A 16,878-nucleotide genomic window follows, 5' to 3' on the forward strand; every position below is an offset into this window, starting at 1 on the left:
TTGTACTGCTGGGGTCATAGAAATTCGGTAGCTACCTTGGCAGAAGAGAGAGCTTAGTTTTGTTTGCTGAGGTATAGAGGTATATTTTTTGCTTGGTCTTCTTTGCAAAGATGAATTTCTGATCATAGGAACCCCTTTGTGGTGAAAAGGTTCATCAGCTTCCATCTTTCCAGGCTTGCTAAAGTCTTTGGGACGGATCAGTGTTAATTTATACCAATGGAAGATCTGGACAAGGTCTTTAAGATTTCCCATTTCTCATTTAGGCTGTGGTCTCCATGGACCCCTGCTGCAAGAGCATCCTTATTACGAGAAGAGTGGGGAGGACTTGCCAGCACCCGCTCTTTGCTCCCTTGTTCCCTCACCCTGCATTGTACTCCACTGTTTTTACTCTTTTTCTTCCATTTATTGTTCTTACATTGGAAATCAGATACAATAGTCCTAAAGAACAACAGCACCAAAGAAATAAAAGCCACAACAATAAAAGATGAGAAAAAGTAATTCCAGTTAATGACATCTAGCTAGGGAGATTCCCCCTACGGGGAAGTGGAGCAATATAGAAGGACATTCAGAAAGAAGATAGCCCCTCAGCCCGCTAAAATTCACTTTGCATCTTGATATGATGGCCTTTTTAATCCTTTTCTTACTTGCTCAGAGCCCTACTTGCTGACTTCCTTTTTTTCTTCTTACCATTCTCATGCCTTCTTTTTCTCCCTATTGCTCCTTTTGATGGACTTTGATTTGGCTAGTTTTTCTGTGTTATTACTAGAGCAAAGAATTTGGCACCCAAAGAAAGATATTAGATTTTTTACTAAGTGTCCAATAAAATTAGTGACTTATGAAGCTCTAGCACTAATTTGCCAAGTTTCTGTACACCCCAGTTTCATTCTAGTTACATAGTTAGTGTAACCAAAAGTTGCCTTTGTTCAAATGGGGTGGTCCCAGTTAGGAGGTTGGATGTTGCAGCTGTCAATTTGCAGTATAAAACATCACAAGAGGTAGCGGTGGAGTTTTGCATTTGGTGAACAGAAACACCAGCAGCTAAAATGCCAGCTCTTATCTGACACATCTCTTTTCGAATAACACGAGTTAATGAGCAGAACTGAGGGGACTGTATGGGGACACCTATCCTGGGGTGGTGACCAGCTACTAGGGTGGGGTTCGATCACAGTAATCTGTTTGTCCGGTATAGCCAGAGCAAGAAAAGGATCTGTGTCCTCAGCCACATCCCTCTTGTTCTGTGTTTGGTCTCCGTGCCGTGCAAGGTGTCAGGCACCTTCGTTGCTGTGGATCTGATGGCCGATATGTTTTGTGTACCGCACAACAGGTGATGGAAGTCGTTATAGGTCTGCTAATGTCTTCTTTAGGTTTGGGCTTTCCTAGGGCCTGGTCCTATAGGAATGTGATTCTTTTGTGAAGTGAAAGAGCGCGCGCTCTGTACCGTGAGCTCTCATTGAATTCCTGCCTCATCCTGGAGGCAGGGCTTCCCAGAGCACTTCTGAGATGCAGACCTCTTAATAGCATGTTGGCAGATCTAATCAAGCCCGCAGCACGGTCTGCGGCAACCCTCCTAAACCAAACTTTGCCCCTCTGCACTCGTTCTTTAGAAGTACTCGGCTCCCACCATTTCAAAGCAATCTTTTCAGAAAATCAATAGTTCTTCATCTCCTTCAGAATGAGAGCAAGTAGGACACTTGGACGTTTGCTTTGTAATCTCTTCAAAAATTGCTTTCTTGTCTTCCCAACAGAATTAGGAAATATTGCAGTATCAAAAAAAAAAACCCCTCAAGCTTTTTCAGCCCAGCATCTCACTTGTAGGACCAACCTTTGCATTCCTTTTCATTTAGGGATTACCCTAAGCTCACTGGTCTGTTTATACCTTACATCCTTGTTCCTCACACAGAGGAATTATTTGTTTTCACAACTCCACTTCTCAGGAGCCTGCTGTAGAAACCTTTACCATTTTAAAATTTCCGTTTTCTCTCCCTCTTTCCTCTCAGGGGCCCTTTAGCTATGAAAATGAACCGCTCTGCTCCCGCAGTGCTGAGCTGCTGAATCCAACCGAGGAAGGCTAGCCAGGCTTCACATCCCCGTCAGACACAGCGCTGACCTTTTTTTCCTAATTGACAATGCGGGGCTTTGTGCTAATAGGATGACATCATTACGCAGAGCTGAAATGCTTTCCCTGCTGTCTCTTTTGTCTCTCAGTATTTTTCTCCCACACTTTTAGAGGAAGTATTTCACGAGGAGGGAGTGGAAGGCAGACAGTTACACGGTGCCTAAAAAACATGCAGAAAACATCCTCAATCTCTCTCTCTTCATTTTTCCTTAGTCACACTAGTTACCAACCACATAATCTGAGTCCTCATTATGAACTGAATCTTCCTTTCCCTTCTTCCAGGTTGTGATCACTGATGCTTCTTTTCTGCATTTGCTTTGCCTCACTGTCCTAAGATATGCTGCCGGGGAGATTCCGATTCCTTCTTGATTTTTAATTATAATTGTAGTTGTTAGCCTACTGTCCTTGTATAGCTCTCATTTTATTCAAACAACTTGTTAATAAGATCCTTGTGCGTCTCTACAGCAACAAATAGTTAATTAAGGTGCCTAATTTTGTGTTAAATTGTTAGCAGTTAACTTTTTCTGTGATACTTAATAATATAAAGTTTTAAAATAATACTTTAAAGAATACATGGAGGGGAAGAAGCCCCAAAGAAATGGAAAATCTTAGAGAGCTTTGTTTTAGCTGTCTTGTGAGATTGGCTCACCCATTTCAGTAAGTGCTATAACCTTTTAAGATGCTGCCTTAAAGCTTGAAAAAATTGCCTTAATGCTGGTTATAGATTGGCAGCCATGTGCCAAAGCACGCAGTCTTGGCTAAGCCAACAAACCAAACAAATATATATGATGGGCTTTCCCTGGAGAAGACGGAAAGAGCAGAAATTTCCCAGTTCTGCCTATCCCCCTCTCTTTCTCCCCTCTCCTGTGGCTGACATATTGGGTACTCCCAGCTCATGGTATATATTTCCAGCCTGCTTCGGTGCCTAATGAAATGGATTCGCTCCGATCCCAGTTACTTCTGTGAATCTGTTTACCCTAACTGGTTTAATTTGCCCCGAAACGCACTAGGAGCTGCAGCAGTAAAAGAGAAGGGTAGTATTGACCAGCTGGGAGAAGCAGCCTCTTAAATCACTCAAGCTAGCTCTGCGGGACCACGGCTGTCTATATCCCTACTGCAAGAAAGGCAAGCACGAAAGATAAGAGAGACAAAACATAGAGTGAAGAAGGGAAAAGATTCAGGAGGGAGAGAAAGCAGATCCCATTACTATTCAAGACTATCCAAAGTTGGCAGGAATAGGGATTTATCTGTTTTCCTTTTTTGCCCAATCAGTGCCCAGCTGATTTCATAGATTCTTCTACGGTTTCATAGAAGGCTCCTGGATTCCTGGACACATGAGAGTGATCTTCATGCCACCCTTTCCTTTCTGCATTTAAGCACTGTCCAAGGAGGCAATGACAACCACATGATTAACATACCCTGTGAAAACTTCTCTTGATTATTTTAATTGTACTTCCTATTTCTTTTTGCACATTATCCTTAACGACACATTAAGTATTTTAACCAGGATTTGTTTCTTACATTCTGTTTCTCTCATATTTACCTTCAACTTTGGTTCACTTCCATAAGCTATTGTGAGTGATAGAAGGAATTGGAGTTGTGTTACTTTAAACAACAGTAAGCCTAAGCTTACTGTCTTTGCATAACAGTGCCTAGTGAACTAGCTATCTGATAGCTGTGAACAGTAATTATTAATACTGTTTAGTATTTCTCTTATGTCTATAGCCTATGAGATTAGTGCTTTGTTGTACTCAGCACCACATAAACAATTAATATGTGAGTTTCAGCCTCAAAGAGCAATTAGGATAATATGGTTAAATCCCTGCAAAACTACTATGAAAAAAACATGATTAACCTCGCCAAATTTCAGCCCAGAGCCCAATTTATTATTATTATTTTTATAAATGGGTTAAATACAGTGCGTGAAAACAGTGTTTAGGGTGGAAGTGCTGACAAAACCTTTACTGCAGCAATGTGGACAATGCAGCTGTAATAATGGCAAGTGTGCCCTTATCACAGCGAGAAAAATGTAAGGAGTTCTGATTTCACACTGAATGAGCCATTACTTATGTCTATCACAAAGAAATAAGAGTACTGAACAAAAAAAGATACATTAGGGGTTTTTTTTTTCCCCCAAAGAAAACTAAAAATAAAAAAGATCAGATGTGACTCAGGCTTTCAAACAATAAAAATAGCAAGATGAAAGAACTAGGTTGCTTCATTGCCTAAAGAAATGGCGAGAATCTTAAAAAGTCTGAAACCTGATTGTGAGAGACTCACTTTATGGGCTGCTAAGAAGGTGCTGACCTTCGTCATCAATAGATTGTCTGAGCCTTTGTGGTATTCAGCAGTAAAGGAAGTGCTTAAAAAGTCATCCCGCTGAAAGATGGACTGGAAAAATCTCCAGTTCAGATCTCAGCATAGCTGTTGTCGGTGCACATGCTCATTCAGAAAGTCTGTCTGTAAATCTAATACAGATAAATCTTGCTTCGTTTTTAAGTGATAAAACTGGAGCATCCTCACCTTAGAGATGGATCAGGATATCTGGAATTCAATATAAGAGAAATTATTATAGAGGAGGGCAGCTAATGACCTATCTGTTGTGGGGCTTTGGATGTGTTTTGTTATAGTACTATATTTCTCTGTCTGTACTAGAGGACATTGACAAAGTGGGATAACACTTGTACAAGTACCAGTGGTATAATTTTCTTATACTTGCTCCATAGTTTTGGATGCAGTTTCGCCTGTTCCAACGTTTGCACTGAAATGAACTGTAGCAGATGACTGCCCTGTGATTTCAAATGGCCTTCTGGGAGAAAGACTATTATAGATGAAAGAGTTCAGTTCCTATAACTTTCTGGAAAAGTCCCATCACTCTCTTAGTATATTAATACGGCAGTTGTCATTATACATATCTGCTAGCATGGTGAGTTAGCCTGGGTGGGGTATCAGGCTAGCACAGCTATATGGTTGCCGGTACACAAGTGAGCTCACTGAAAGACAGATGGGGTATCTGTGCACAAAATGCATGTGTGCTGCCGATACAGTCATGCTCTGGCTGAAAAATGTTGTGATGTTATCCTCCAGAAACCGTGCGGGATCGAACATTCACAGCAGAGAGCACAAAATACAGATGGGCCACTAATGACGAGAGCTTCTGGGACAGCAGATGAGGTAGAGCCAGACCATCCTGAACGAGGCAGCTTGTACCTTATGCTGCAGAGGAAGTGAAAATAAAACAAAACAGTGACAACAGAAATCTCTGCCAGTTCTGATCAGGGTGGGGGAGGGAGAAGTATTGCTGTTTCCAGATCTGATGCCTAATTTGCCTCTGAGTTTTAGCAAGGCTTTCATGGGGCACATTCAATGTCAGAGCATGGGTCCTCTTGGACTGCTGTCGAACGGTCAGTGTAAGGAACCTGGTTCAGAGTAAGAAAAGTAATCATCGAGTCCCCTTTCTGCTTCCTAGCTGCCGTACCGTCCCCCTAGACCTCCGAACCACGAAAGCGTAGGGTCCAGCAGGCCAGCCCTGGGGAATCTCTCCTTGAATTTGCTTCTTTCTCCACAGCCTCTGCCGTAAAAGGCAACTGTGATCCTCAGAAACAGCGACTTGTGCTGTCTACTGAAAGATTTTACCAAAACTGGGAAACAGACCTTTTTCTAAAGCGCAGCCCCGCAGAATTCATGTCCCAAAGAGCTGGTAACAGCAATGTAATGGTTCAGTTTCAAGGCAGCTTAATCCCCTCTGAGAACTGCTAGAAGAAATTCCTCTCTCCTGTCCCTCCACTTAAATCAATGCTGAATGTAGCCCAGTGGTTCTGCCTTGCTACATGCAGATTCAGGAAGATAGCACTGCAGTCTTTGGTGTTTAGAAAGGTTTTACTTCACAACTGTAAGGGCAAAAGCTTTTTTGGTTGAAATCAAAGTTTAAATTCTGAAGAAAAAAGGACTCATCAAAGAACTGGCAAAGAATTTAACAACTAGGTGCCAGCTGAAGTGCCAGTGTGATTTATCAGCAGGTTCTTCTCTAATCTGATGTGAGATAATAGGAGAAGGTGTTGAAAGCAGAATCAAACTAGATACAGAACAAAAAGCATAAGTAATAGGGTTCATAAGATCATGCACATAAGGAAGTTTACGTTATCTAGTAGGCAAGCCACTCTCCCCAAGAAGGTTTTCTTAGATATAGTGGCAAATCAATAGAGAAAACCAGAAGATTTTAAAAGGTAAATGATTTTATGTTCCTTTTGCGTTTATATTTTTTTCATGTAAGCCTCTCCATTTGAAGAGATGTGGTTTCCTTACCAATAGACCCAACAAAATACTTAGCTGTGGTGGCTGGCAGTGCCATGGACAGAGGTCTCTTGGCAAAGATTAACCCTCAAATATGCAGAAAGCTGAACTTGCTTATGACTGATCAAGAAGATCATTCCTGAGAGCTCACAAATTTAGAGTAGTTTCCTTCTGACTATAGCGCTAAATTGTCTACCTATATTCCCCTGCATAGTGATTCATTAGAAGCATTTTACAGTAAACGTTTCCAAAATAAAAAACAGACATTTTAACCAAAGTCTCAGGAAAATACTTAACTGACAAAGATAATGATTTTCTAAAAGCTTTTCCCTGGAAGTGTTTTTTTATTGAGGCAGTGATTAAAGTGAGCCTGCCTGAGTTATAATGTGCTTCCATTGCACAACCCAAAGTCATGTTAATCAGCTTGAATACCTAAAAATACAATAGAAGCAGTATAAATCCACTTGATACAGCAAAGTTCATTTCAGGTGCTGGTCCACCAGAAAAATGTCTGTAAGTGATTAAGGATTATTGGTCTGTATTTCACAGTTTGTGCTCTGCTTTTTTTTATTCCATGATAAATTATTTTAAACTTCTTAAGACAGTCTCACCGCGAACAGTTTGGTCCAGACAATTTCCCATTCATGCTGATATCAGCCCCCCATCAGATACAGGGCTTTCTGGTGAGGGGAAGAGTCCATTAATTTTCCGTGAGGGCTCCTCAGTACCATATGGCTGCTCAGAGGAAAATTCCTGCAAACTTGTATCTGATGTAGACACTTACATCTCGTGTTCTAGAGTTCTATAGGACCTTCAGTGAACAGCCCACCCAAGAGGCTGTGAAAATCCTGCGTTGCCCCTCCAGAACCTGGGATAACCGTATACTGCAGGGCCACACGGAGGCCCAGCACAGGTCCCATATGTGACAGTTATGTTGGCATGACACGGCACCAAGATTGTCCAGCTCACCCCCTCAGCTGGTGCTGGGGCTGGCTGGAGTATCTCTGCTCCACTGCACAGTGAAGATAAATCATGATTTCCTAAATTACCTAGTGCTGAAGCCAGTAGGGAAAAACACGGCTTCCGATCTTTAGGCTATGCTATGGTTTGTTTTAAAAAGGGGTTGAATGTCTTAAAAACAGGTAAAATTGCTGCCAGTTGCAAGTACATTAGCCTTTTCCAGCTGCTTTACTGCTGCCATTCAAAATAGCTTGCTATAAATATGATTCCTTTGAGCACTATTCTGACAAGTGCGGAGCGCTATCTGGGAAGGGCCAGTGGTTTTCCATCCCCATTGAACTCAGTAGGAGTTGTGATCGCTCAGCACATTGCTGAAAAAAGTCTGCCGAAATTACCTTAAATCACACAATTATCCCCTCACCTCTCGCTCCTTCTCTTGCAGTCGTGGAAGGAGGAATAAGTTTCTCCACAGGCAGTTCTGCTACAGTAAAGTTTTCAGCCTGGAGGTTGTGAACAACTGTCAAAATCAACAAGTTCCCTGCTTCAGGGCTGGTGACAGCCCCGGCTGCAATCTGGCTTAGCCAGGGGAGGGGGGGGAAACATGACAAAGATTGGAAACCCCATTTACATTAAAATTCAGTATCAGCTTCTCATCTGGCCTAAAATGCCTTCGCCTCTTCCCTTTACTCCTTTCTATAAATTTCTGCTCATTGCCTAATGCTCATTGCCCTAAAGGTTCACCGTACCACAGCACCCAGGACACATTCCTGCAGCTTGTACGAGTGCAGTAGTGCGTACCATAGGGCCCTCACTAAAACTCAACAAGTTGCTTATTGTTTAAAATCTGTTTCTGGCCAAACAGAAATGGATTTATTACGGATCTTTCCTTTGTACAATCTGTACCTGTAGTTAAGTACATTAAACTGGTGCTAAACATATGGAGGTCTGTTAAACAATAACACAAGGTTAAAGGCTGAGTGCTTATGCTTAACAAACCATTCTGAAAGACGGTCATAATTAAAGCTATTTACAATTAGACTTTTCACCATTGATGGAAAAACTGAGAAGAAAGTTACCTGTGCCTTCCACCTTTTCACTCTGAAGTCAGCAGGGGCAGATGAAAATCAACATTTCCTTTGAATCTGAGCACAATTATGGGTTTACAATGCAGATCAAGTCACCTTTCCTATTGTACAGGAACTGGTGCTGAGAGGAGGCTTATGAACTTGATGCTCCACCTTCTACCAGTTTAAATCCACTAGCGATTCCCTGAACAGAGAATTAGGCTGTTAAGGGGGAGGGTTGCTTCTTAGTACCAACGCTCATGTCCTTTGGAGCCAGTTCAGTAAGAAATGGCTTTGAAACCCAAATCTGGATCTGAATTTTGCTCAAATGCAGCTGAAGCTGGAACCCCACTTGGAGCTTGTGCCCCTCTGGAATACATCCAGTCTGCCTGATTTTTGAACACCCGTCTCTGACCTCAGTCACTGTGCTTACCAGCTCTCAAAAATCAGACCACAGTGATTTTTGGCACCCCATAACAACATACAACGCGAGTCAATCAGTCACAGGGTTTTAGTTGTTTTTCTTCTGATTCAAAGCCAGATTTTCCTCTTCTTGTTGCAGATATAACAAACTGATACACTGGCATTACTTTACATAAACAAACATCCGTTATCAAGAGCTATCAAAAATATTTAAGATGCCTTAAACTTTTACAGAGGAAAGAGAAAGTAATTACAGCGAGTCTGATATTCTATGTACTAACTATTGAAGAGTTTTCTCTCATAATGGTGCCTAAAATATGTCTAGTAGAGAAAGCATTTGCATGCTTTTTTTGGCTTTGCAACGTTCGAGTATTCTTAACTTTTCCACATTTTCTCCTAGGACTCTTTCTTTGCTCAAGTTATGGCCTCAGAAAGCAACACCGACTTCCAAAAAATTTTCATAAGCATGGATGGCAAGAATGAAACCTCTCAGCAAATGCTTAGTAGTAAGGAGTCAAATGCAGCAGCAAACAAATCGAATGATGTTCCAGAAGCATTGCAAGAGGTCAAAAAACACCTTGGGGATGGAGCAGCCGAAAATATAATGGAGAGAATAAAAATGACAGAGAAAAAGGACAAAAAAAGTAATGATGTAGACAGAGCAAGCCGTAAACGGAAATCAGAAAACAATGAACAACTAGCTGTGACGAAAGAAGAAACAACGTTAGAGACTGGCAATCAGTTAATCCCGACACCTCTGTCTCATATTCCTCTGAAAAGCCTAACGGACATAGAAATGGAGTTGGTCTACACTGATGAGGAGGACATTTCCTTCGAGTTTGCTGGGCCTGTGGTGTCTACAAGCACACAATCAGCGTGCCGTGATTCTGAAAAAGCAAATGCTCTGAGCGCACCTAACGGCAGCGCTTTGCCCCAGATTAACAACCAGCTTCAGACGACCCTCCGGGAAGCCAGCGCTTGCTACAGGCAGAAGAACTACGCAGCAGCAGTGGAGCGGTTCTCAACAGCACTGGAGGTATGGGGTTAAAGAAGTACGATCGCCAAAGTAAATGAAAGGCTGTCACTGTACTGGCTGGGTGTAGTAATATCAAAGTGAACAAGGAGCACAAACCTGGGATGTGTATGGTTTAATAAAAATCCTGAGATGCAATTTCTTGTGAAGTCTGAAAATTAAAAGCTATAAATAAATCACGGAAGGCGGGGGGCACTGGACTGAGCCAAAAAATCTCAGGTGATTTTGTATTTTTCTCTAAGTCTTCAACCGTATTTATGTATGGAGGAAATTTAAGTCCCATAGAGTGAAAAAAAAATGCTCCTCTTTTTAATCCCAGCTCTATCAGGGACAAACGATATCTCAATAATCAGGGGAGTTCCCACTCTACCCCATCCATCCATTCACTACTGGGTGAAATGTTTAACCCTTTGGTTAAACAAAAGGTCTGGTTTAATCTCTGTTTTTCCCTACAGCATTTCCATCATGCACCCTGTTTCCCTTTTTTCTCTAAAGCCAGAAGATGGCCACTGGAGCTGTGTAGAAATCCTTTTCTTTCTGCATGAGAAAGGACAGGTCCAGTAGTGAGCAACCCCCTCTGGACACAGCTGGCTTTCTCTTCAGCACCTAAGACTCCAAAGGCTTTTTTTTTTGTGGAAAGAAAGGCTTCTTGCCCGCCTGAGATACTAAAGAAATAATATGATCTTTGGCTATGATCTTTGAAACTAATTTGTGATTTTCATGACTTTCTGCCTTTGGATACTCAAACTTGAGCTGTCTTAAATGGGTCTGTTCTTCAACAAGTAGATATTTCTATGTTTTCAAAAGCAGAGCCCTTTCCAGTTTCAGGCTGAGCCCCTCCAAAAGGAGGTACCTAAAGACCTTTGATGTTTTTGAAAAACTTCGCCAGCCTTGAGTTTTATCAGTATAATATGAGAAGAAAAGAGTAAAAGAGGGAGTTCCTAACACTCTGGCAAGGTTGCAATTAATTTCACGGCGGGGAGGGAAGAGAAAGGAGGTATAGGAAACCCCAGCAGGTGAGTCAGGGTTGCATCCACCAGCCTCCTGTTTCCTGGAAGCCAGAGCTAGCAGCATTTACAGTAAAACTGATTGTTGAAAGTTGTATCATTATTCCCAGATTTCTCTAGTGCTGCTAATCTCAGTTAATTATATTGGAAATCCCTGGTATTATGACCATGTAATTCATAATGTGCCAGTAGAAGTCATGGTTCATAATAATCATATAATGGGCAAGGACTTAGACGTAATCAGATTTTAGTTACCCTGTCGTGTTTCCATAATGCTGCTATAAAACCGACATAATCACAAAAAAGCACTAGTTATTTAAACATTTTTATCAGATTGATGAACAGTATCTTTCTCTCTCTCTCTCTCTTTTAAACAATGTAAGATAACAAAAATTGAATTACAATTGCTGGGAACAGACTATGATAAACTGTTTGCTTTTGTGCAGAATGAAATTTAATAATGGCATCAGCCTCTCAATTTTTAGTAATGTTAAACCTGTTAAATAGTAGCACTCTGCAGCCAAAGGCTGCTTTCAAAGAGGTAACATTAGAGCATTTTGAAGACAGTATTTCCAGAGCATAGCTGTCTTATATATCTTGAAAGATGCCCTATATCCTCACAATTAACTCAGCTGCTAACATTTACTGTGCAGATGAGGGCTTGACTTTTTCCATGATACATGATGCAAAAAACCACTCTTAGTAGCTGTAAGGATTTTAAAGGCCAGTGTCTGCTTCTCAAATAAAATAAATTAAAAAAAAAAAAAAAAAAAGAGAGAAAGACATTTTCCACTTTACAGGAATATGGTTGGTGATTAGAATAGAGGACTTGCAAGCTGGACTCTCTGGACTCTCCCTAATGTTTTATCTCCACTCCGACCCCAATCACTTCAGCTACGCACTTGACATCCTGAAAAAGGGTCCAACGATACTTGTTTCAGTGCTGCACTGCCAAACTTAACTCAAAAGCATTTGTAAAGCATTAGAGGTTTGCAGCTGACAAGCAAATAACCTATTTCTATTTTTTTCTGCAATATTGAAGGCATTTTATTTTAAAACAATAAATATTATAGCAGTGACTGAGTAAAATTAGAAAGTGCCATCCTTTTTAGGCTTCTTTTTCCCCTACATTCAGAAATGAGCTGTGATGGCGACAAAAACAGTTGTCACTGGAGAAGAAAGGAGTACTTGTCTCCTCCTAAGAGGAAATGGAAAGGCTAGCTAATAGACATCCTGGTGAAAGAATAAATAGAGATTAAAGAATTCCTTCCCGGGATTGTGGACAGAGTGATTGGGAAATCACAGAATTGTAGGGCTGGGGCTTCTCAGCAGTCTCTTAATCCAGCTCTCCTCAGAAGCAAAAACCAGAATATCCCTGAAAGACACTTCTGTGCTCTGTTTCTAAAAATCTCCAGTGAGACAGACTTCTCATCTATATCAGCAAGCTGGTAGAAAGATTTTCCCAATCTTCCATAGTGCAAAATAGCAAAATAGCCCAAAATGATTTTTGTATCCTTATTTGACGTGAAGAGAAATTAACCACCCAATTCTCTCTGTACTTGCAACCTCTTCACATCTCTTTTCAGTCTTCTCTAAATTAAATAAATGCAGTCATCTTAGTATTTCCTCCCAGGTCATGTTTTCTAAACCTCTGTATCATTTTTGTTGCTTTTCTCTGCATCATCTCCAATTTGTCTATTTGTTCAGATAGAGACAAACTGGAGATTATGCAGGGAAAAGAAGAACATTTAAGCTACTGAGATTGGAACTGTGGTTGTTCTGCCCATCACTTTTTGAAGAAATAAATAAAAATTCCTCTGCATTTCACGTGGGTGAAAAGAAGCATGATATATAACAAGCTCAAAGGTCAGAAAATTCAAAGTTATGGTTTCTGGTGCAAAATGTTTACAGACATTTTTCAGATTTGAGGAAACTAAGGCTTTAGTCTGACATTACAACATTTTGAGTTAGACACCCTGATCCAGAAAAGCGTGTGCTTAACATTAAATTTGAATAGTATCACTGAAGTTAGTGTTACCTTACATTTTGCAAATATCATACATTTCTTGGCTCTTCTTTGAGCCAAAATGTCTTTTTTAGATCCATCTATACATTCATGTCGTATTATCATCCTCTAGATCATGTTGTTTTTCAGATATGCAAATAACAGGCAGTTCTGAAAGTCTAGCACTGAAATTATTGGATTTGAAAAAAAAAAAAAGGAAAATTATTAGTCAGAAAGAAAAACAGAAATGCTTGTTTAATTTAGAGACTTTTATATGTTGGACAGCATGCTGCTGATTACCGCAGACATTGGGAAGGCAGTGTTATCAAGAGAAGAATTGGTGGCTTCTCACTATTTCTGCACTATTTAGCTGCCATTAAATTAATCAGGAGGGACTTAATGTTAGTCAGCTGCATTATAGTTAGCCTGGGAGAGGAAAAAATAATGCTCCCTTGGAGAACTCTCAGCATTAGAGCTGGAAAATTAAGTACTTTCTGTTGCTAGTGAGGAAAATAGCTGAAGAAATTGGGGCAATAGTCTTTGCTCTTCTACCTCCTAGCTCAATAATACAGTATATTATATATACTATATTGAGAAACACTGTAAATTTCCCTACATTTTTGGCATCCATCTGTTGGAACATAGGGAAATAGGACTTGAACATCTGGACTGGGATACGAAGGATATGAGAAATCACTCTTTAGCTTAAAACCTCAGTGGAAACCATATACGTATATCTATAAAATCTCTAGCCAATTATTAACAGCTTAGCTACAAAATAACATTAAACCTTTATGAGGATCGAAAGATCTTGTCTCAAACTAATCTCCTAATATCAGAGAGCGTAAAAGACTTCAGAAACATCAGCCTGTTTAAAACCTGCACAAATTTAAATTTCAGACCCTGTTGTTCCGAAAATAATCCTCCCCTGTGATTAAAAAATAAATGAGAAAGGTTCATGACTGCTGTGCACAGAAAGTAGTCCACAGTATCTCAGCACACAGCTTTCGGTGTAGAATATCTCAGAGACATGAAATGCATCCCCCGTGTGAGGTGAAGGCCTCAAACAGCATGTGATTAATTCACCAGAGTGCTGTTGTGGTGCCTTCCACAAGCTGGAATATCTCCATTTTCCACAGATGGCTATTATGGGCACCGTTCCTATGGCAGGGAGATAAACATTAGTGCCATCTTTTTTGCACACCTTGAGTTTTTAGATTAACCTTTCCTGTGGCTCATTGCCTTGTGATTCACTGCTTGCAGAGAAGGCTTTGTCAAGACCACGTTCCTTCTTCCAGGCAACGGTATCTGCAAAAAGCAAATATTTTGAAAGGGGCTGTGGCACCAGTGGCTCATGGACATAATTACATACCAACATAGAGTTAGGCAGCGTGGTTCAACCAAGCCTTCCGTTTTGTAATATAAGAAGCAAAAAATGGGTATTTCCTATATAAATACCTCTGTGAAAAGAGGTTGATCTTTAGTCTGTCCACTGGTAGAGCACATCAGAAAAGCACAGGCGGCTTTCTTAGAGGCATTGCTGCACTGTAGGATTAGGGTATTTGGATGTGCTGCCTGTTGTGACCGTTGGATCAGTGCTGGCTGCGGCACAGCAGGGCACAGCCGCATTTCTGCCCGCCCGCCCTCCCCCAATGTTGTCTCTTTCTGCAGGTGGGTCTTGAGGTCCAGGAAGCCATCAATGTATAACGACGTGCATTCCCTTGGCTTATAGAGCATGGAGACTGGAATTACTGGTCATCCACTGGAATGAAAGGGTTAGAAAATAGAACTTCATCTAGTTTTCCCTATCCCCTCTCATCAAGAAAAGCTGTGCAAGGACTAGACATAGTTTAACACCATGAAAGTCCTCAAGAGAAAGCATGTGAAAGGCTAAATATTTATTTTAGCACCAACTTTCTGGAGTTAAAACATTAGACTCGGAAATTATCTATCCGTATCATCAGCACAGGTCCTTTAGAAACTGCCTGTGAGAACACCAGGTCTTGGACAGAGAACGTCAAAGATGGCAGTCACTGATGCCTCAAAGAGTGTGAGATGCTGACTTTACTCCCTAGAAATATTCTTTTAACCTCCAATAACAAAGTAGTTTCCTAAATATGGCCGACTCATTTAACTTGCTTAAAAAGAAAAGCCCTGATAATCAGCAGTTTTTCTCTCCCTATAGTCCCATCACTATATTTTTAGGCTGCAAAGCCAAGAAATTGATTTTTTTTTTTTCTACTGATACTTATTGTCTTTTATGGCCGCAGAAGATTTTAGACCAGGAATGTGAAGCTTACAGATGGCTCAAATATGGCTTGTGGGATAGAGTGGGAATCTGTTATAATGATCCATTTGGACATGCTCCCATTTTTTGATCACTGAATTTGAATCTATTAATCTTCTAGACATTTCCAGCATGCCCATCACCATGAAATAAAGCTGAGGAATTGCACAGCTATTTATCTATAAGGATTCGTGCCCCCGTTCTTCTTGCCTGAACTGCTGTTACATATCTGGCTTATAAACTGCTTTTTTCCTCAAAGGAATACTATGTGTTGACGATAAAACAATATATTTCCTCACTCGTGTGTGTGTGTACAGAGCAAAATCCCTGTTCCAGAAAGGACAGACCATATTTTCCAATCATTTTGGTGTCAAAGCAGATCAGTCAATTTCTAATTAACTCTAATTGGCTTTCTCACATGCTATTAAATTATTTACCTGAAGGTGACAGGTGCTCAAAAGCACCAAATATTTTCTCCATACTTTGTAAATGTTAAGCAGTATAATATTTGATTAAAAATAATAATCACCCACCACTTGTCACTTACAATCAAAAGCCTCATTGACCTGGACACACGCAAACCACATGTTTTACAATCACTGAGAAACAGAGACAAGGTCCATGTAGTAGGTACCTCAGTAGGTAACACAAGAAAAAAAAAAAGAAAAAAAGAGGGGGGAAAAAAAAAGAAAAAAAGGGGGGGGGAAGACTCCGGACAGCCTTGGATGAGGCACTAGTCCATCTTGAAAGACACGGGCTCAGACTTTGGCTCAACAGTCAACATCATGCATGGCTCAGGGCATGTCACTGATGGCTGGATCCATAAAGAGCTTCTCTGAAAGCTGGGCAGCTAAAATCTTTAGGTGCTAAAAAATATCTTTAGGTGCCCAAACCCCACAGCTCCCCGCATGTATCACAGGCATTGTGATACCCGATAGCAGAGAAACCCAGATGTGTGATGCTACCTCACGTCTCTCAATGTAAAGCGATGCCTTAGAGCCAGTCTCGAAGTGGAGTTTCTTTTACGTTCAGGGCCCTAAGAAATTGGAGGTATTTATCCTCTCAGCTGCCATCTGCTCCTGGAAGGTATCTTACAGGAACAGGGAGGGCAGAGCAACGCGTTTAATTTGTGGCTCTAGGTGCTTCCTGGCTAGAGCCAACCCAGCACAAAAAGGCAATGACAACCGGCTTAATTTATAGGGAGAAAATTAGGCAAGTTAGGAGACGGTTCAAACACCAAAAGCAGCTAAGACAGGCAAGCGGCGGTCACAGGAGGTGTGCTGTTAAAGGATTTTCTGTCTGAAATGTCTTTAAATCACACTGCTGCATACCTGCATAAACTCTGCAGAGGAGAGAGAGAGATGCAGGCTGAAGTGGGCACCGAATTGGAAAGTGTTCATGGACTGATTTGAGAGTAACTTTATCCATGAGGACAGTTTAGAGAAAATGTGTTATTAAAGTACTTTATTTCCATTTAGAGATTCACACAGGCATACACAGACAGTAGGTGGTGACAGCTGCTACCAGAACCATTTGTTATCTTACTCCTGTTCAGCTTTTGACAGTGTAAAATGAATATAAATGCTGAAAAGCTTTAAAGAGGTGAACCAAACAATAAGAGGTAGGGGGGAATGAATTCTGGTTAGGTTACTTTAGGGAAGAGCTTTATTTCTGTTTATTCCTGAGGCAT

General features: G+C 40.9%; 1 protein-coding gene across 1 annotated transcript in view; it reads left to right on the forward strand.

Moving 5' to 3' along the window:
• The first annotated feature begins 9,307 nt into the window (after positions 1–9,307).
• Positions 9,308–16,878, forward strand: part of SPATA16 (spermatogenesis associated 16) — an 81,171-nt gene continuing 73,600 nt past the window's right edge. Inside the window, exon 1 of the mRNA XM_075157659.1 lies at positions 9,308–9,892. Within this exon, the coding sequence (XP_075013760.1) occupies positions 9,323–9,892 (570 nt within the window). The 5' untranslated portion in view covers positions 9,308–9,322. The remainder of the gene's footprint in view (positions 9,893–16,878) is intronic.

Source organism: Calonectris borealis, chromosome 9, assembly GCF_964195595.1.
Source record: "Calonectris borealis chromosome 9, bCalBor7.hap1.2, whole genome shotgun sequence".
Classification (NCBI taxonomy): Eukaryota; Metazoa; Chordata; class Aves; order Procellariiformes; family Procellariidae; genus Calonectris; species Calonectris borealis.